Genomic DNA, 20,747 nt, shown 5'->3' on the forward strand with positions numbered 1-20,747 from the left:
TTTTTACCAGACAAGGTTAAAAACCAGACTGGGCTAATATAGAACTAGATAGAATAGGGGAGAAGGTACTGGAACATATACTTTATAATTGGGATGAAAAGCTGGTGCAATATTAAAAACAAATTAAAAAATATTAAAAATTAAGAGCAAGTCTCAAGCAACCAGAAAATACACTTATTCAACATCTACCAATCCTCATAGGGGTCGGATAAGTATTCAATGATTTCTGATCTCCCAGCATAAGAATTACTAAAGAGCCAACGATACAGAAAGCAATCACACCAACTCACCCCAATGGATTTCCTGGGCAAAGGCACAGGGATTGGATTGGAGTTCACAGGAACAATATAGAGGTCATTGTGCTTTCTTGAATTTTGCTCTGTCGGAGAGAGGATTTTTTTTAAATTAGAAACAAGATTTGAACCAGTTTTTCCTTCCCTTCATATCACACAGCACAGAAAGTGATAATTTAGTCCTTTCTGCCTCATCATCTCTCTGCGCAATGAAACATAACTCTACCCTTCCAATTGTGTCACACTCTCTCGTTCACTGGTTTTCTCATCTAAAGCCTGGCCATGCTTAGCTTTTCAGTTGTTCAGTTCTTGGCCAATCTGAGATGAAGAAGCATTCGTCATTAGCCGATGGGATAATGCTGGAACACGTTTTGCAATTTTAATATGAAAGGTTGAATGAAACCTAAATAAATAGCTCAGTGTTGAAAACTTGCTGATCAGCAACATTTCTGAGATTGAACTTTGGTGTAAGATTGTCTTGGCAATCTAGTTTTATGACCTGTCGGAAGCTAATTCAATTCAAAAAGGCCTCAATGTACTTTGTCTTTAAATGTATACACTGAAATTAAAGAGGCCACTCTGTCCACGTTCAACTACTTCAACGAAAACGTTAATCTGATTGGAATTGTTGCTAACATCTATTTCTTTTGTATTTGCTACCTTTCATCTTTCTCAGCCTACAGATTCTACTGCCAATGTCCTAATTCACATTAAATTTCATTTCAAGCATGTCACACTGTACTCTCTGCTGTACACCAATTCCCAGCTTTAAAATTGCCCTCTGCGTGACTGGCCCTACACATCTCCAACCACCCCCTCCCCCCCCCCCCATCTATTGTTTTGTCATGCTCCCATTCCAGCCTCTTGCACATCTCCTCCAATCCGCACAGGACCCGGAGATTTACGCCCACCAAATCTCAATAACATTTTATGCTTGCAAATCCAATTGCTGTTGAATAAACAATGAAACAGACAAATACATTGCAATTGATGATTAATACGAGGTTTTGGTGCCTGATGATGCTCCATCGTAGTAGGACCCACCTTGCCAAGGATCGTTGGACTACCTCATCCTTTAGTAAGTTACACACAAGGTACCTAACAGGCAGTATTTTGAGATTTGCAGTATTATCACAGTCAGGCTTTGAATGTGTCTTCCAATCTTCTTCTATATAAAAGTCTCTCCAGTGTGTACAATTTGACAATGGGACAGAAATTCGCCCCTGGTTATATGCACCAAGTCAGTGGTGCTGCAGAGTTTCCACACAATCCTCCACTTACAGAATTTGGCTCCAATGGGACTGAAGCCAAATTTATGAATTCAATAGAAATTTATCGATCAAAAGGCCCAACCTGGTGGCATAGTTAACACTCTTCCTTCATACCTACATCCATGCTGAGACTTACCTCTAGGCTTCTTTATTGCTTTGTCTTCATTGGGTTTCCTAGTGAACGTCATAGGATTGGGGCTGCAAAAGATTCCATTGTTATTTAAAATGAATTGGTGATTTTCTAAGCACCCCAAGCGTAGAATGGACTTTACATATCTATATGTCCCTTTCACCACTGACGCCAGAACTCACTAATCCACTACACAGCTGTATTTTAAAATCAACTTTGCCATCATGCCCCTCCCCTCTCATCTCCAACTCCATAACTCTCCAAGTCCTTCAATGCTCTTCAAAGTTTGGGCACTTACACACTGCCAATTGAAATTGGAAGTTGGATATTCAAGGATCTTGAGATGTAGAGCTTCCCCACCCCAAACCCAGTACATTTCGATCCTCCTTGAAATATACTACTGAAGAACTAATCCCCTCAACCAAGATATTGGTCAGCTGTTTTAATACTTCCTTGTTTAGGTCACTGTCAAATTCTGTTGGAACATTCCCTTGGGCTGATTACAAAAATCACCATCCACTTCTGTGCTCCAGCTGCAATTCTTGTGATGATATGGCATCAGTCACCTCCAAATCAACTACATCAATCCCATTCCACCTCCCAGTTCTCGACAGCCTAATGTCTCCCCTCCCATTTGGATTCTCTTACCATCCATCTACAACTGTCAAAACTGCCAACCTGCATGGCTTTGGTGCATGGCTTTGGGATATCAGTTGCGGGGCGGGGGGGGGGGGGGGGAGGAGTTGGGGGTGCAGCTGGGGAAAGTAAATGCAGTCATAAGGAGAGCGTGAAAACTCCAGGAAGACAACATGGGAGAGTGAGATCAAACTCAAGTACCACCCACTTTCTGTTCAAAGTTAAGGAACAGCTACCAATTCAACACAAAAAAAACATTCAAAGACTGAGGCTTCATTTTGCATAAAGCACAACCAGAGAAGATCCTCTGCATTTGATACCTGGTGGGCTTCTGCCAGTGTGGACAGTACCTTCAGCTCCAGTGGACTATCCAAGACATCTCAGCATAGAATCTACTTCATGAGCCTACATATCCTTTCATCCATCCACCTACATTCGCAGATCTATACCAACTTTGTTTTAAAAAGGCTTGACTACATTCTGTGCTGGCGTGCTAGTTTTTTTTAAATGATCCTCTGAAGTTCTCTTTCTGGAGGACTTAGACTGGTGCCAAATACTCATGACCTGCCTCCAAACTCAAACCCGCCCATTCTTCAGGCTCCCAAGATGCCACAGTGGCAACAAGACTGCAAGAGTCTCAGAAACTTCCAGTGCATCCAGGTCACAATTAGGGCAACAAGAACCCCAACAGAACCTGGCAAAGGAATAAGCTCCTCAATTTCCCAATTATACCTATGAACAGGAAGTGAGACCACAGACAAGAGCAGCGCACTAATTCCACCCGAGCATAAGAGAGATTGTTGGCAGAATTTTTTTGCCTGATTCCAGCATCTGCAGTTTCTTGCATCTCCAGTGCACCTCAAGACCAGAAGACAATAAGATATCAGAGAAGAAACAGGCCATTCACCCAATCGAGTTTCCGCACAATTTAATCAAGAGCTGATCCATTTTCCCTCTCAGCCCCACTGCCTGGCCTTCTCTCCATAACCTCTGACGTCCTGGCTAATCAAGAACATACCAATCTCTGTCTTAAATACAACCAATGACCTGGCCTCCATATCCGCCTGTGGCAACAAATTTCATAGATTTACCATCCTCTGTCTGAAGAAATTCCTCCGCATCTCTGTCCTAAGTGGACACCCTTCAATCCTGAAGTTGTGCACTCTTGTCCTAGACTCTCCCATCATGGGAAACAACCTTTCTACATCTACTCTGCCCGTGCTTTTCAACATTTGAAATGTTTCAATGAGATCCCCCCTCATTCTCCTAAATTCCAAAGAATATAGGCCAAAGATCAGTCAAATGCACCTCATGTGATAAAATATTAATTCCCAGAATCATCAAAGTGAATGCCCTCCACTTGACTTGGGTTGTAATACATTAATGCTAATTTAACACCCATTAATGAATGCACCATTCCCTGACCACAAACAGATTATTGTGCACTAATCAATAGTGCAAGACAAAGATTTGCACTCTGTTGCCTTCATTGCTTCCCCTGATTTTCCTGTATGTTTTTGTGCAGTTCCCAGAATCATAATTGGACAACTTCAACTTAATGAAGTTCAATCTATCACCAGACACACAGTTCTGCTTAAAATAGCCAACATAAATCACCTTGCAATTAGAAGCCATCAGTGAAACAGATGACAAGATAGTTAGAACAGTTCTTCACTCCAGGTGGATGGTTTAAGTGTCCATGAGGGAGGAAAAAAAAATCCAGCTCGACAGCTTAGAAGAAAAGGTACAGGCTCCGGTGAGAACCAACCCCAAATCTTTTGAGCTGCATTTCTAACCACTGTGAGAATTGACTTCACAACAGACCAGCTAAGGTAGATCTCATGATGACTGTGAGAAATGACCAGCTAAAAGGTGAAGGAACAATGAGCAGCCGGATGGCAGGAAAACCTCCTACCTCACTGCTGGGTGCAAGGCAGGGTTCTGTTGCCATGAGTTCTCAAGGGATGTCTCACTCAGTGTCTCCTGGCTCCTGCAGTCTGGCAGTTCCATTGATGTCTGGGATCCCCACGGATGGGACAACCTTTTCTGAGAACTCGACTTGCTCTGAGAGCTCAAAACCTCTGTGGACCCATCAATCGAATGTCTCCAAGGCAGATCTGGCCGGCCTAATCCAAAGCAAAAATTAAACACATAACTGATACCATTCATTGATTCAGATTTTCATACATGGCTTGGCCTTCTAAGAAATCTTAAGGCAATTTTTACTAATACAAATCTTCCAACCTACTTTGTACCACTGAATGGCATTATATACTCATCTTAATATATAACTGCCTTTGTTTCATAGTTCCAACTTAACCCAACCAATCAGTCTTGTCTGAAGAGCTCCAATTAACAAAAAGAAATTCATTGACTTTTTTTTGGAAAATAACATTTCCAGCAGTGAAGCAGTGGTTCCTTAATTTCCCTCTGCTGGATTTCGATAGATACTCTCAACCAATGGTATCACATTAATCTCAATCTTGGAAAATTTCTGGAATTAAAATGGTTTAGGAGCAGGTCTGGGTCAAATATGGGTGAATCTGTTTCTAGATTTGCCTTATTATGGGGTAATGCAAGAGCCCAAACGAGTTCCAGAATGACATCAAAGGTAGATTCCACATCGGGCCTATCTTGCTATACCATCCTAATAGCAGAAAGACCTTTGACACCCATTGTTCAAGCAGCTGGGTCAGAGGTGACGCTGTTAATCAAGCAGCTCAACTATCCTTACAAAGATGGGGTAAGTGTGAGTGGGGGGCTTGATGGTCAGTGTGGACTCAGCAGGCTGAAGGGCCTGTTTCTGTGCTGTAATCATCTCTGAGTGATGCAAAATGGTTCCAAAATAGCTTTTAATGCTACCCCTCCAGCTGCTACAACTGTTCATTGATAACCTGGAACAGCTGTGCCCACACCTCCTCCCTCATCTCTATGTGAAGCCCAACACAGTACTTTGAAGTGAAGCCACATTTCACTTCAGAGAGGCTGGATGCAGACTGGGAGAATATTTAATTGAATATCTTTGCTCTGTCCACCGCAATAAAAGTGACCTCCCAGTGGCCAACCTTTTTAATTCCTCACCCCATTCCCACACTGACACGTCTGCCCACAGCCGTGCCGAGACCACTCGCAAATTGGAGGAACATCTAATATTCTATATGGGCACTCTCCAACCAGATGGCATTAGCATCAACTTCTCCAGTTTCTGTTAGGCCTCTCCTCTGTCACTCTTTTTCCCCAATCCCTCTGTCTTTTCCTCCAGCTCTCCGTCCATTTCCATTCCATCTCCAGTTAGAGCTACCCCTCCCCCATCAATACAACTTTTTTCGCTTTTCCCCACTCACCCATATCCACCTCTGACCTCTTACCTTTTGGGGGGGGCTACAGGTTGAACTGAGGCTTCCTGTCCCTACTATCCTCCTGGCCAATGTACAATTCTTAAAGAAGAAACTTGAACTCCAAGCCAGACTTCAACATCAGAGAGACATTAGGGAGTGCTGTGTGATACGCTTTACAGAAACATGCTTAAACATGGACATTCCAGTAACAGCGCTTCACCCCGTGGGCTACATCCTCAACCTCACTGACCAGACAGCGGCATCAGGTAAAACCAGGGGAGGGGGCATTTGTGTCATCATCAATTCATCATGGTGCACAAACGTGATGGTCACGTCCCAGTCCTGCTCCCCTGACTTTAAACATATGGCGATCAAATGCCGCCCATTCTACCTGCTGAGGCAGTTCACCACCATCATCCTGGTCACAGTGTACATTCCTCCCCAGGGTAATGTCAGGCTGGCACTGGAGGGGCTGACCACTGTGATTAACACCTATGAGGCAGCAAATCCTGATGCCTTCCTGATCATGGTAGGGAACTTAATCAGGCCAACCTGAGGAAGTCTCTGACAAACATGCGAGACCAGGGGAGTCAACACACTCGACCACTGCTGCACTTCAATGAAGAAAGCCTACTGAGCCATGCCATGACCACGCTTTGGCAATTCTGATCACCAGGCTATACTTCTACTCCCAATGTACAAGCAGAGACTGAGGACTGTGACACCAGTAGGGAAGACGGTGAAAGTATGGTCGAGGTAGGCAGAGGAGCGTCTGCAGGACCGCTTTGATTTTCTGGACTGGACCATATTCAAGAACTCATCTATAGACATGAATGAATATGCAACAGATGTCACTGACTTCATCAAGAACTGCATGGACGAGTGTGTGCCCAAGCGCACATACTGAGTTGGCCCCAGCCAGAAGCCTTGGATGAATCAGAGGATTCAAAACCTGCTAAGGACATAAGCAATTGAACAACTGAAAAGTGGCAAAGCAGCAGATATGGATGGAATCTCCCCAGACGTCTGGAAGGCTGGCGGCAAAACTCTGCATGTCAAACTGCATGAGTTTTTCAAGCTTTGTTGGGACCAAGGAAAACTGCCTCAGGACCTTCGTGATGCCACCATCATCACCCTGTACAAAAACAAAGGCGAGAAATCAGACTGCTCAAACTACAGGGGAATCATGCTGCTCTCCATTGCAGGCAAAATCTTCGCTAGGATTCTCCCAAATAGAATAATACCTAGTGTCGCCAAGAATATTCTCCCAGAATCACAGTGCGGCTTTCGCGCAAACAGAGGAATTACTGACATGGTCTTGGCCCTCAGACAGCTCCAAGAAAAGTGCAGAGAACAAAACAAAGGACTCTACATCACCTTTGTTGACCTCACCAAAGCCTTCGACACCATGAGCAGGAAAGGGCTTTGGCAAATACTAGAGCGCATCGGATGCCCCCCAAAGTTCCTCAACATGGTTATCCAACTGCACGAAAACCGACAAGATCGGGTCAGATACAGCAATGAGTTCTCTGAACCCTTCTCCATTAACAATGGCGTGAAGCAAGGCTGTGTTCTCGCACCAACCCTCTTTTCAATCTTCTTCAGCATGATGCTGAACCAAGCCATGAAAGACCTCAAAAATGAAGACGCTGTTTACATCCGGTACCGCACGGATGGCAGTCTCTTCAATCTGAGGCGCCTACAAGCTCACACCAAGACACAAGAGAAACTTGTCCGTGAACTACTCTTTGCAGACGATGCTGCTTTAGTTGCCCATTCAGAGCCAGCTCTTCAGCGCTTGACATCCTGTTTTGCGGAAACCGCCAAAATGTTTGGCCTGGAAGTCAGCCTGAAGAAAACTGAGGTCCTCCATCAGCCAGCTCCCCACCATGACTACCAGCCTCCCCACATCTCCATCGGGCACACAAAACTCAAAACGGTCAACCCGTTTACCTATCTCGGCTGCACCATTTCATCAGATGCAAGGATCGACAATGAGATAGACAACAGACTCGCCAAGGCAAATAGCGCCTTTGGAAGACTACACAAAAGAGTCTGGAAAAACATGCAACTGAAAAGCCTCACTAAGATAAGCGTATACAGAGCCGTTGTCATACCCATACTCCTGTTCGGCTCCAAATCATGGGTCCTCTACCGGCATCACCTTCGGCTCCTAGAACGCTTCCACCAGCGTTGTCTCCGCTCCATCCTCAACATTCATTGGAGCGCCTTCATCCCTAACATCGAAGTACTCGAGATGGCAGAGGCCGACAGCATCGAGTCCACGCTGTTGAAGATCCAGCTGCGTTGGGTGGGTCACGTCTCCAGAATGGAGGACCATCGCCTTCCCAAGATCGTTTTATATGGCGAGCTCTCCACTGGCCACCGTGACAGAGGTCCACCAAAGAAGAGGTACAAGGACTGCCTAAAGAAATCTCTTGGTGCCTGCCACATTTACCACCGCCAGTGGGCTGATATCGTCTCAAACCGTGCATCTTGGTGCCTCACAGTTCGGCGGGCATCAACCTCCTTTGAAGAAGACCGCAGAGCCCACCTCACTAACAAAAGACAAAGGAGGAAAAACCCAACACCCAACCACAACCAACCAATTTTCCCTGCAACCACTGCAACCGTGTCTGCCTGTCCCGCATCGGACTTGTCAGCCACAAACGAGCCTGCAGCTGACGTGGACATTTACCCCCTCTATAAATCTTCGTCCGCGAAGCCAAGCCAAAGAAGAAGGACAAGATCAAGGATTTTTAAGGCCAGGGATCTAGATCTCTATAAGAAGTCCAGATACAGCCTGTAGAAAGCCATCTCTGAATCCAAATAGTAATTCTGGAGGAAGCTAGAGAGAGAAATTGATACACACCAGCAATGGCAGGGAGTTCAGGCCATTACAGCCTACAAAGTGAGTGCAAACACCATAGATGGCTGTGATGCTTCATTACCCAATGAGCTGAACACTTTTTATGCCTGCTGTGAAAAGGAAATCCCAACAGTGCCTCCCACAGACCATGAAGAGGCTGAAGGTTTTCTGATATCTGTCTCTGAGGAGTGAGGACAATGTCAGAACATCATTCAAGAGGGTGAACCCTCACCAGGCAACAGGCCCTGATGGCAAACCTGGCAGGGTACTGAAGATCTGCACCAACAAACTAGCCGGAGTGTTCATGGACATTTTCAACCGCTCATTTCTACAGTCAGAGGTTCCCAACTGCTTCAAAAGGGCATCAATCATCTCCTCCTCACTGATTATCAACACAGGGGCACCCAAGGATGTGTGCTCAGTCCACTGCTCTACTCATTATACACCCATGACTGTGTGGCCATGAATAATTCCAATGCTATCTACAAATTTGCCGATGACACCACAGTTGTTGCCAGAATCAGAAATGGCAATGAAGAAACCTACCGGAGTTAGATCAGCTCTTTGAATGGAGTCACACCAACAACCTTTCGCTCAACGTTAGTAAAACCAAGAAAATGATTATGGACTTCAGGAGTAAGTCAGGGGAACATCGAAGGCTCAGTAGTGGAGAGGGTCAAGAACTTCAAATTCCTGTGTGTCAAGATTTCCAAGGATCTGTCCTGGAGCCTCCATGCTGATGCAATCATGAAGAAGGCTCTCCAGCAGCTATACTTTGTGAGGTGATTGAGGAGATTCGGTATGCCACCGAGATTCTCAAAACTTCTGCAGGTGTAGCGTGGAGAGCATTCTGGCCAGTTGCCTCAATATCTGGTATGGAGGCGCCAATGATCAGGACAAGAAAAAACTCCAGAGGGTTGTTAACTCGGCCGGTGACACCACAGGCACCAGACTTCTCTCCATCGAGGACATCTACAAGAGGCGGTGTCTTAAGAAAGCAGCCTCTGTCCTCAAGGATCCACCACCACCCAGGTCATGCCCTCTTCACTCTGCTACCATGGGGAAAAGGTACAGGATCCTAAACACGAGCACTTAGCAGCACAAGACAGCTACTTCCCCATGGCCATCAGATTCCTGAGTAATCATTGAACTAAAGACACTGCCTTACTTTTCGTGCACTTTAAAAACATTTATTGTTGTAAAGTGGTTTATATGAATGGTTGCACTGTGATGCTGCCACAAAGCAACGAATTCCATGACTTGGTCACGTCAATAATTTTTGATTCTGATATTGGAGTAGGAGAAGGCCATCGAACATAGAAGTCTAGAGCACTGTACAGGGCTTTTACCCACAATGTTGTGCCAACCCAATAACCTACTCAACAAGTGCCTAGAGTTTCCTAACTGCATAACCCTCCATTTTTCTCTGTTCCATCTACCTATCTAATCATCTCTCAAAAGATCCTATTGCACCCCCACCACTATTGCCAGCAGCGCCATCTATGCACCCAACACAGTGTGAAAAACCTCTTGATTCTCCCTGTACTTCCTCCCAAGCGCCTGAAAACTATCCCCCCTTGTGTTAGTCATTTCAGCGCTGGGGGAAAAAAACCTCTAGATAGCCTCTCATCATTTTGTACACCTCTATCAGCCCTGATCCTGAGACCTTTCATGCCTTTTTTTCTATCCAATATGATCATGGCTGATCATGCCATGGACTCAGCTCCACTTACCTGCCTTTGACTTACATCTAACAAGGCTGCTTCCACTCTTTCATTTGGCAGAGAATTCCACAGCTGCCCCACTCTCTTGGAGAAGCTGTTCCTCCTCATCTCCATCTTAAGCCTACTCCCCAAAATCTTGATATTAGGCCCTCTAGTTCTCGTCTCATGTGTCAGTGGAAACAGCCATGCTGCTTCTTTCTTATCTATTCCTTTCATTATTTTATATTCTTCTATGTTCCTTCTAATATTCCCATGATACTCACTTTCCTTACAAGCTAAACCCTTCATTTGTAGAATATGCAGATTGCGACTAGATACAATGAAGAAAATTTAGAAGGAAAACTGTAACACCACATCTTTACAAGTATTATTTTTAGTCTTTGGCATATGTCTAGAAATGGCCCACCTGCTTTGTGGACAGGTAAACCCCGAATAAGAATGGAAAGGGACCAAATACCCAGAGCTTTTGCAGGTGAAGTCACATGGGTTGGAGGCAGCAGATGCACAGGACTATTCCCAGGAGACGAGGAACCACGTCTGTTCTGGCCTTCCATGGATCCAGCTGGGAGAGGAAATTTAAACACAATTAATCTCTTACATCTAACACTACAGACCACGATGGAAGGTAGTCGGAAAACAGACAAAAATATTACGTACAGAGGTACAAGGTGAAGAAAGTGCTGGTGGGCCAGGTAAACCACTACGATATCACTAATCAATCTATTCGAAAACTCAGTGGCAGATAGCCACAAGCTGAGACTGCTTCACGCCCACTGAGGAGTCACTGAGGAATTTTGAATAGAAGTGTTCAAAGGGAAAAACGACACAAAACAGAGTAAAGAATAGAATAGATGGGTAAAATGAGACAAAGGAGAGCCAGGAAAACACAGATGGGGGTGGAACAAGTACTGTAAAACCCCTGGTATCCGGAATTCAAGCAACTGGCAGTGTCAAGAAACCAGCAAAAAAAAGAGGAAAATAAATTTACAAAATAAAAGTAAGTAAGAATAAAATAATAGGTAAAAAATACGCCAGTCTAAAATTGTAACAGTAAATGTTCTCTGAAGTAACACAGAAATCTTTGGTGAAGATGGGAGCAAACATTCAGCCAAAGGAGTTCCTTGGCCGTGCTTTGCTCATCACAGCTGTTTGAAAAAGGTTGCGTTTGGATAAAATGGCATCGCCCACAATAAAGAACTGGTTGATGTCGCTCACCATAGGGGCGACTCTCTAAAAGAGTCTCATCATCTCTGCTTAGTAAGAGTTGCCTCAGTCAGAGGCTTTGTCTGCAAACTTAGGGGAGGGAAGGTTAATTATCTATAATGTTATTTTTTCGTCTTTCAGGTGTCTCCATGCAGGGGGAGGAGCCTACAGATACAGCAAGGGTTAAATGTTTTCAAAGAATGTGATTGAAAATAAAGTAAAATGCTTTAAGGTTTATATATCCATGCAAGTGTTTTTTTCAATATAAGTGCAGAATAGTATTTTTGCATTTTTAACTGTTTATTCTTAATGCAGATATATTAGTAAGGAGTTGTAAGAATCAATCTCAAGGAACCGAAAAATACACTTCTCTCGAATCTACCAATCCCCATCGGTGTTGGATATTAGGGGTTTTACTGTTCTACAAACCAGATGAATGAAAATCACATTAGCTGCCTTACTTCCCAGAAGCTCATGAATCAGAGCTTAACTCAAATCCAGATTCCCAAGCTGAAGGTTGACCATTTCCGTAAAGGCCAACCATTTTCTTAAAGGCCTCTTTCCCCAGTGCACCTGGCAGAAACTCACCCCTGGTGAAGGTCTTTACTGGCAGCGGTGGTGGAGCAGTGTCAGATGATGGAGACTGAGCTGCTGTCTTCGTTGGAAGGACCAATGCCCCATACGTCTCATTCATAATGTTGGAGCCAATGAAACTCCATCTTTCCTTCTTGGAGCCAGATGGGCATGGACTCGCAAATGGTGAGGAAGATATGGAAGTACTTGAAGAATCAGGCGAGATACCACCGGACTTGAAAGATCTTTGTGAAGGACTAACCTGAGATAAGGAGTGAGATAGAAGTGGTTGTGGTGAAAGAGGTGATCACAGTAATTAAATGCATAAAAATATAGTGCAAACAGCAACAGGTCTCTGCAGGGAAAGATCCAAGTTAACCCTGTATGTCAATCCCACTCATTCCATACTTCAGCTTTGAATGGATCTAACAATTTAGCACCCACATCCAACCATTACAACAGTTAAATCCTTCCCAGCCCTGCCATTCCCTCATTAAGGCAGAGATTAACTAATATTTGATTAGTCATGGCATCAAAGATTACGGGGAGGAAACTGGAGAGTCGGGCTGAGTGGGAAGATGGATCAGGTCATGATTAGAAAGGCAGAGCAGACTCAATGGGTCTGTGGGCCTACTTCATGTTCCTATATTTTGCATTAAACAGCTTGCATTGTTGCATTCTCCTTTCTTGTTGCCATGGACGATCCATGGAGCCTCCAGCTGGAGGAAATGGTTATGTTGCCAGGGTTAGAGCACGATACTTATTTGGATGTCAGGATGGTTCAGCATCTGACTCACCAGGTAAGCTTTACTGGGACCACTTATTAGGCCCTGCATTCCTTATTCCCTTTAAACTCACAAGGTTCTTTTTAAAATGGATGGGTTCACTAAAAATGTTACTTATGTAACCAAGTATTAAAAAGTGAATTAAAAGTGTACTGGAGTAGTTAAAAAAAAATAACATCCACTCACCCAGAAAATCATCAAGTCCAGCACCAATGAAGTTCCAGGCACGCCGGATTAACTGAGTTTTGCTATACCATCAAGACATCCTGGAGAGCCATTTCAATCAGGGGCTTCTAATGAGAATTCCATGCACACAAGGCACAAGCCCATAGTCATAGATGTTCCACATTTGCAGATCGAAAAATGGGCTGGGATAGGTCAAGGAATTTGGCATTCACCAGCCTGATGCAGATACTGCTATGGACAGTGTGGTTATATGTGATTACACCACTAGGTCACCAGGGGTCACCTTGTCTATAAAGCAGTCCAGAGCTACAGTCTAGCCTTCCAGGTTCATCTTGCAGAGAGACAAGACCTCTTAGTGTACATATTAGTTTATTAAAGCTGTCTTATACTTGCACTGCTGGTGTAGTTAGTGTCAGTACAGACAGTACCAGGGAGAATGATAGGAAAGCCATAGCAAACAACCAAAGGCAAAGGGTTTCGTGGAGATTTTTAAAAAATAATAGCACAGTAGAAGGGTCTTCCAGCCCAATTATACCCAAGTATTCGACCAAACCTGTACATTTTGGGAGTAGAGAGGAAACTGCAGCACCTGGAGAAAACCCACACATTGCAGACAGTGCCACGTTTGAGCCGAGGTTGCTGGCACCTTAATGGTGTTGCACTAACTGCTACACTAATCTGAGGAGGATCCTTTCATCCAGATCAAGGTTGGAACTTGGAATGGACTGTGGATTCTCTCACATTTAAATAACATGCAAGGGAATGCCTGGTTGAGATTTTGGAATGTAGCAAAACAACTTGGAAATTGGTTGTTATCAGATTATCCTGTGAAAGGATATATTATTTGATTGCATGATGCTAGAACCAGACATTTTACACAGAATCTCACGTCGTACATTTTTGTTTGTTGACCTTTATCAACTGCACTTGTGCATAAATTCCAATGAGCAACTTATTCATAACGAAATTCCACATATAGCAATGCAACTATTGATCCCTTTCGCCTGGGTGGGAATAATTGGGACATTTGCCCAGATTTATCTGGAAATAGGGTAACACCATTGGTGAGAATCTGGACTATAATTTAAGGCAGAGATCAATAGGCTCTTGATTTGCCAGGCCAAAGGTTATGGGGAAGAAGTCAGGGCAATGGAGAATGAGTGGTAAAATGGATCCACTCATGTTTAAATAACAGGGCAGACTCAAATTGGCCAAATGGCCTATTTCTGCTCCAGTATCTTCTGGTCCTATAAATGGAAAATGGCAGTTTGTGCCTCAGTTTAACATCTCATCAACGTCCTGCAGCACTCCATCCGTTTAAATTTCTACTTTGTGCTCAATGTAGTGCGCGTCAAAAGAACCAAAGACTTGTTGATCCAAACCAAGGCTTTTATTAACTAAAAGACTGGAGCATATCACAAGTAGGTCGACCAGTCCAGAATGACCTGGTCTGGCTAGGAGCAATCCTTTAAGACCTGCCAGTAGGTGTGGCTACACTCTCAGCCAATTACAATCATCCTACACTACAATCTGTACATATACACATTGGTGATAGAATCTGTACTATCACATTCACCACTTCTTTGAGAACCGACCCCAGGGTGGATGGAGGTTAGGGGCTGTACCGGTCAGGGGGCCTGACCCTCTGGCGTGACCGCAGTGGTGCCGGATTGGGGTCGCCGGAGTCGTGTCGCCGGCAGGCCCATAGGGTGCGGCCACTGTTTCGCTCAATTCCCCAATGGCGTTGTTGACAGTCTGGCCTGAGCTGGTGGGGTGGTGCTGGTCCCTCTGTTGAAGTACATGACCTGGGGGAGAAGGAATAGGGGGAGGTTGGGTTAAAGGCACTGCTGCACCTGATCCGGCTTGGGCTAGGTCCCTTACCGAGACTGTGTCCTCTCGTCCGTCCAGGTACTCAACGTAGGCATAATGCGGGTTCGCATGGAGCAGAGTCACTCGGTCAACCAAGGGGTCATTCTTTGAGTACTGGACGTGACGTCGTAAGAGGACCGGACCGGGAACCGTGAGCCATGCCGGTATGGTCATACCCGACTCGCATTTCCTCGGGCAAGAGAACATCCTTTCATGGGGGTTGGCATTGGTTGTGGTGCATAGGAGGGAGCAGATGGAGTGTAGGGCACTAGTGAGCATGTCCTGCCAGAGAGAGGTGGGGAGACCTTTGGACCGAAGGGCAAGCGTAACCGCTTTCCAGACGGTATCGTTCTCTCTTTCGACTTGCCCATTACCGCGTGGGTTATAGCTGGTGGTCCTGCTTGAAGCAATACCACACTCCAGAAGGTACTGCCGCAGCACTATGGTCATAAATGAGGACCCCCTGTCACTGTGGATGTAACTGGGGTACCCAAAGATGGCGAAGATGCTGTGCAGGGCCTCTATAACTGAGGAGGCAATCATGTCTGATTAGGACATAGCAAACGGGAAGTGGGAGTACTCGTCGATGGCCGTAAGGATGTAGATGTATGGTTGGTCGACAGTAGGGGCCCCTTGAAGTCTACGCTGAGACACTCAAAGGGGCGGGTGACTTTGATGACATGGGTGTTCTCCGGATGGAAGAAGTGGGGTTTGCACTCAGCGCACACTGGACAGGCTCGGGTCATGGAGTGAATCTCCTCGACCCTGTAGGGCAGGTTGCGAGCTTTGACAAAGTGCGGGAACCTAGTGACCCATGGATGACAGAGCTCCTTGTGGAGTTTCTGCAGCCTGTCCAGTTGTATGTTGGCACAAGTCCCCCTGGAGAGTGCATCTGGCGGGTCGTTGAGTTTACCTGGCCGATACAGTATGTCATAATTAAAGGTGGAGAGCTCGATTCTCCACCTGGTGATTTTGTCATTCTTGATCTTACCTCACTGAGTATTGCTAAACATGAAGGAGACTGTGCGTTGGTCAGTCAGCAGCGTAAAGCGCCTGCCAGTGAGGTAGTGTCTCCAACGACATACTGCTTCGACTATGGCCTGGGCCTCCTTCCCGACAGAGAAGTACTGGCTCTCAGGACCCTGGAGGGTTCTGGAGAAGAAGGCTATCGGCCAGCTGGCCTGGTTCAAGGTGGCTGCCAGTGCAAAGTCGGACGCATCGCTCTCGACTTGGAACGGAATGGACTCGTGGATGCCGTGCAGCGTTGCAGCAGCGATGTCCGATTTGAGGTGGTCGAAGGCCACTCTGGCTTCAGTTGACAGGGGGCAGGAGGTGGTCTTGATGAGTGGCCGTGCTTTGTCGTCATAGTGTGGAACCCATTGGGCATAGTAAGAGAAAAATCCCAGGCAGTGTCTGAGTGCCTTCTGGGTGTGGGGGGGAAAGTCCATGAGGGGACGCATGCAGTCGGGGTCCGGCATGACCACCCCGTTCTCCGCAGTGGTGGCGGGTACCTGGTCAGCTGCCTCGGTGGCAGCGGGACCATAGGTCGGCAGTGGCGGCGGGTCCCTGGTTGGCAGCGGGTCCCCGGTCAGCTGCCTCGGTGGAGGCGGGTCCCGGGTCAGCTGCCTCGGTGTCAGCGGGTCCCCCGGTCGGCAGCAGCGGGAGCCGTTGAGGTCGGGGCTGGGGCCTGATCGGACATTGCTTCATGAGGTAGGGTGAATGTCATTGCGGCGAGGGTGGGTTGTACCTTGCATGCTCGGCGTCTGCCCTGTGACGTCAGGAGCTGTGGCACGGTGGAATCCTCCCTCTCATTGGATAAGAGCTCTGAGGAAGAAGTGTTTGAATGGGAGGGTGGCGATTGGGCTTCACACGAGACACTGTGTTTGACAGTGGCCATTTTGGAGCAACAGACTACAGCAAAGTGGCCGTTTTTAAGGCACTTCTGGCACCTGGTTTTTCTCGCTGGGCACTGGGACCTGCTGTGCTTGTTCCTCCCACAGAAATAACACTTTGAGGTTGCATCGGGCAGCGTAGCGGCAGTAGTAGGGTAGAGGGAGGGCATTCTACTCACATCAGAATGTGGGGTCCAGCCCCGAGAGTACATGTCCATACTTAAGACCGTAGCCTCCATCGTCTCTGTGATCTGGATCACGTCCTCTAGGTTTTCTCTCCCGTGCTCTAGCAGGCGTGGACACTGGCTACGTAGGCATCCCAAATCAGATTGTCTGTGGTCTCTGCAGCAGTTCTGTCTGTTCAGGCACAATCTCTGCCCATTGCCCTTAGTGCCTGAATATAAGCTCTACAGGACTCCCCGGGCTGTTACCTCCTTGTAGCAAGTTTGTACTGAGCCTAGACCCTGTTCACCGGTTGTTTGTAAAGCCCTTTCAGCACCTTCATGGCTGCAGCATAAGTGGTCACATCCTGGACACTCTGGTAGACTCATGGGGACACCATAGTCATCAATATTAGTAGTTGATGGTTGTCCTCTATCACGGCAGGGTCAGGCTTAAAGTCATTCGAGGCTGTAGCTGACTGTGGGTCGATGTTGAGGCGTTCCAGCCGTAGCATACGCTCCATCCCTTCAAAATTTTTTTTTAGTTAATAAAATTGTAGAGCGCGTTGAAAGAACCAAAGACTTGTTGATCCAAATCAAGGCTTTTATTAACTAAAAGATTGGAGCATATCACAAGTAGGTCGACCAGTCCAGAATGTCCTGGTCTGGCTAGGAGCAACCCTTTAAGACCTGCCAGTAGGTGTGGCTACACTCTCAGCCAATCACAGTCATCCTACACTACCATCTGTACATATGTACATACACATTGGTAATAGAATCTGTACTCTCACACTCAAGCCTTGCAGTAAGTCTTCAACAAAAACCTCAAGTTTTAAAATATGTTAAAAGAAAAAACACTGGACCAAAATGACATTCCATTTGCTCTTAATTTTACAGGTGCTGTTGAAACCATGGCTAGGCTTAATTCCAAACAGATCAGAGCTCAGCCGATTGACCAAGTTGCTATGTATTCAAGGTTTGAAAGAGTAATCTGGCTATATTTCTCTCAAGCAATCTTAGAACTCAGTGTCCATGATTATTGACAAAACTATTCCCAATTAATGTAATTCTGAGTAGGAAAGAAGGGTGGGGAAAGAAATTAAATAACGTAACGGCAGAACTGCTGCTGGAGTAGACCCACGGACATACATTGCTCACCCACAGGGTCCAACTGCCCAGTCCGACTGCTGTTGGTTCCATACAGACTTTAAATGACCAACAGTAGTTTATTTTAAAATCATGCAACCACGGCTCTGGGCCCAGGATGAGGGGCCCTTGTGTTTAGCAGCGGCCAAGAGAAGTTGCAGACTCCAAGGAAGCAGACCACTAGAAAATGATAGAGGTAGAGGAGACAACCTCAGGACAGCGACCATGGCGGCAGACCAGCGAGGGGCTCTGAGACTGAAGAACTGATGGGCGAGGAACTCGTGCAGGCTACAGGCAACTGCGGTCAAGGGACTTGCACCAGGATGAGGATTGCTGGAGAATGGCTGATGGGGTACCAGGTATCTGAACCGAGATGCAAGAGGCATTGGGTGCCAATGGTTTGGACATCCTGCGGAGACTTCAGGAGCACTGAAGGGGAATCCATGGACTCTCTTTTGCTTCTATTTCTCTAACTGTGAGGGGCGCCAGGCAATTTCTGCTGATAGTGAATCTTTGTCCACCTCATGGTAGAATAAAGGAAACTTTGTGTAATATTACATTTTCTGTTTTCTTACATGCCAATAAAAGAATCTTGAAAGAGCAAAGTATGGGGAAAGGAAGCTCAATATTCCAATCATTCCTTCCCTTATAGTGACATACCACAAGAGGGCAGAACTTGCCCACATACCCCAAAGTAGCAGTGGATAAATGTTGGTCTTGTAGTTTTCCTTCATCATTAAACGATAACAGAAGAACAACTTGTTTTTACTGAAATAAGAGTCCACAATTCACAGGCCATTGTCAACCAAAATCTAGCCTCAATTCACAACAGGAAATACGATGGTGCATGGCAAAATCTTAATTAAAAAAGTGGGTTTTTTAAAACTTCTGAAAGCTGGACTGACCCAAATTAAAATGCGGCAGTTTCTTCTCATGATTAATACAATCTATTCTTTATTGATTTTTATTTTCTTCTGGCAGAACACTGAAATAATTAGAACTTCAAGTCGAGAGAGAAGGTTTAGGAAAGTGGAGCTAATGTGTTCCACAACTGAAAGCACAACCTGAAAGTAACAGTGGAGCAAGATCTTAGATGCATAACGGCACAAGAACAGGGCAAATATCCATGTACCCTCTCTAGTCTTGTGGTGCTCAAAGGTGGATAGGAGCAAGGCCAGTGGCAGGGTTTGCAGGTCATGGAGATGAACTTGAAGTCAAGGCATTGGGTAACCAGGAGCAGATGTAGATGTGTGAGCAAAGGGGTGACGAATGAATGAGAGAAGATGCAAGTTCAGAATTAGTGAAGGATGCATGAGGACCAGTGTCGGTGCTGTGCAATTACTCATGAAAAGGAGGTACAAGGCTCTCCTTCCATCTGATAGCCTACAGATCACCTCTGGGCAAGGTGTGGTACCTGTTTAACCTCCCAATCAGGGTCATGTGAAGCCATGGATTGCAGTTGGTGGATGGTTTTACAAGCAGATCCTACAAATTGGAATTTATTGTTGTAAAACTAAAAACACTGGGCAGAGGGATCTGCTGATCAATGGCCAGGGTTACCTGTCCAGTACAGACAATGCAACTGAAGAAGGCAACAGGAAACCACTTCAGTATTTTCCCCTTGTATAATCATGAACTCAACATCAACTATGGTCTCAGCTCAAAGATGGAGTCTTCACCGAATGAGAACAGGGGAGCAACAACTACAATTCGGAGGGTCAGAAATCATGACGGATGGAGAGACATTATAGCCCACGCCGAACGGCAAGACTCCTGAATGAAAGAGATGGTCCATGAAAGGCCATCTTAGACCCAAGGTGTGTGAGAAAAGAAGACCCCATCCTTAATATAATGCCCCTCCTCACAGTAAATCCCATACTTTACAACCAGCAACATTCTCTGATGAATAATCGCAGTTGTGGCATGGATAATGAAGCAGTACGTGATGCACAGCCAGATCCCACAAGATATAACAGCGGGACCGTACACTCGATGATTTTCCCACAGGACACTAGGGAAAACTCCTAGCATTCCTGCAAAATGGTGCCATGGGATTTTTTTTTTGTACATCTGTCTCAAAGACAGGATAACATCTCATCTAAAACCTCACATCTCAGGCAGGTCAGCTTTCTGTTGAACTCTCCTTGGGGAAAGCCATCAGCCTCTCTTTGGGCTTCATTGAAATACAGATCTAATTATTTCAATGTCCTGCTGGAAGAAAATAAAAATCAATAAAGAAAAGGCTGAATTAATCAGGAGAAGAAACTGCAGATTTTTAATTTGGGCCACTTCGTGAAAACAACATTGTCAATATGCTTCCTGCTTTGATGACAAAAATGTTTTTTTTTCCCCCCAACAGTATGAGATCAGCTGCAGTGCTCTCCACAATGGGTTGTAGAGCATCAATCCATGTCCAAGATAGACACAAAAAGAGTAAGCTCCTCCTTCCACAAGCACGAGGCAGCAGAGAGAGCAAATAGCCCATGGCATGCAGCTTGTTCACAGAGTATTTAATTAGTTCTCCCTCACCACAACAAACTTTTCTAAAGAACCTCTTTCTTTCCATCTGTTCGATTCACTGTGATCTCCTTCAAGCAGCCTCTCCAGAATTTTTCAGTTCAGAAGGGTAGCACGGTCAGCCTAGCCATTGGCACAACACTTTCACAGCGCT

The 20,747-nt window shown here is 45.6% G+C and overlaps 1 protein-coding gene across 5 annotated transcripts in view; it reads right to left on the reverse strand.

Annotated features, from left to right (window-relative positions):
* Positions 1 to 20,747, reverse strand: part of LOC138741380 (arf-GAP with SH3 domain, ANK repeat and PH domain-containing protein 2-like) — a 110,299-nt gene that overhangs the window by 14,578 nt on the left and 74,974 nt on the right. For 4 of the 5 annotated variants that reach the window (XM_069895366.1, XM_069895365.1, XM_069895367.1 and 1 more), the window contains 5 exons: positions 12,053 to 12,299; positions 10,719 to 10,823; positions 4,246 to 4,456; positions 1,701 to 1,762; positions 291 to 379 (listed from right to left, as the gene is read on the reverse strand). In XM_069895366.1, coding sequence (XP_069751467.1) covers positions 291 to 379; positions 1,701 to 1,762; positions 4,246 to 4,456; positions 10,719 to 10,823; positions 12,053 to 12,299 — 714 coding nt within the window. Of the gene's footprint in view, positions 1 to 290; positions 380 to 1,700; positions 1,763 to 4,245; positions 4,457 to 10,718; positions 10,824 to 12,052; positions 12,300 to 14,455; positions 14,814 to 20,747 lie in introns of those variants that run through there. The other variant, XM_069895369.1, reaches the window with a different exon arrangement.

The sequence above is a fragment of the Narcine bancroftii genome, chromosome 8, assembly GCF_036971445.1.
Source record: "Narcine bancroftii isolate sNarBan1 chromosome 8, sNarBan1.hap1, whole genome shotgun sequence".
Taxonomy (NCBI): Eukaryota; Metazoa; Chordata; class Chondrichthyes; order Torpediniformes; family Narcinidae; genus Narcine; species Narcine bancroftii.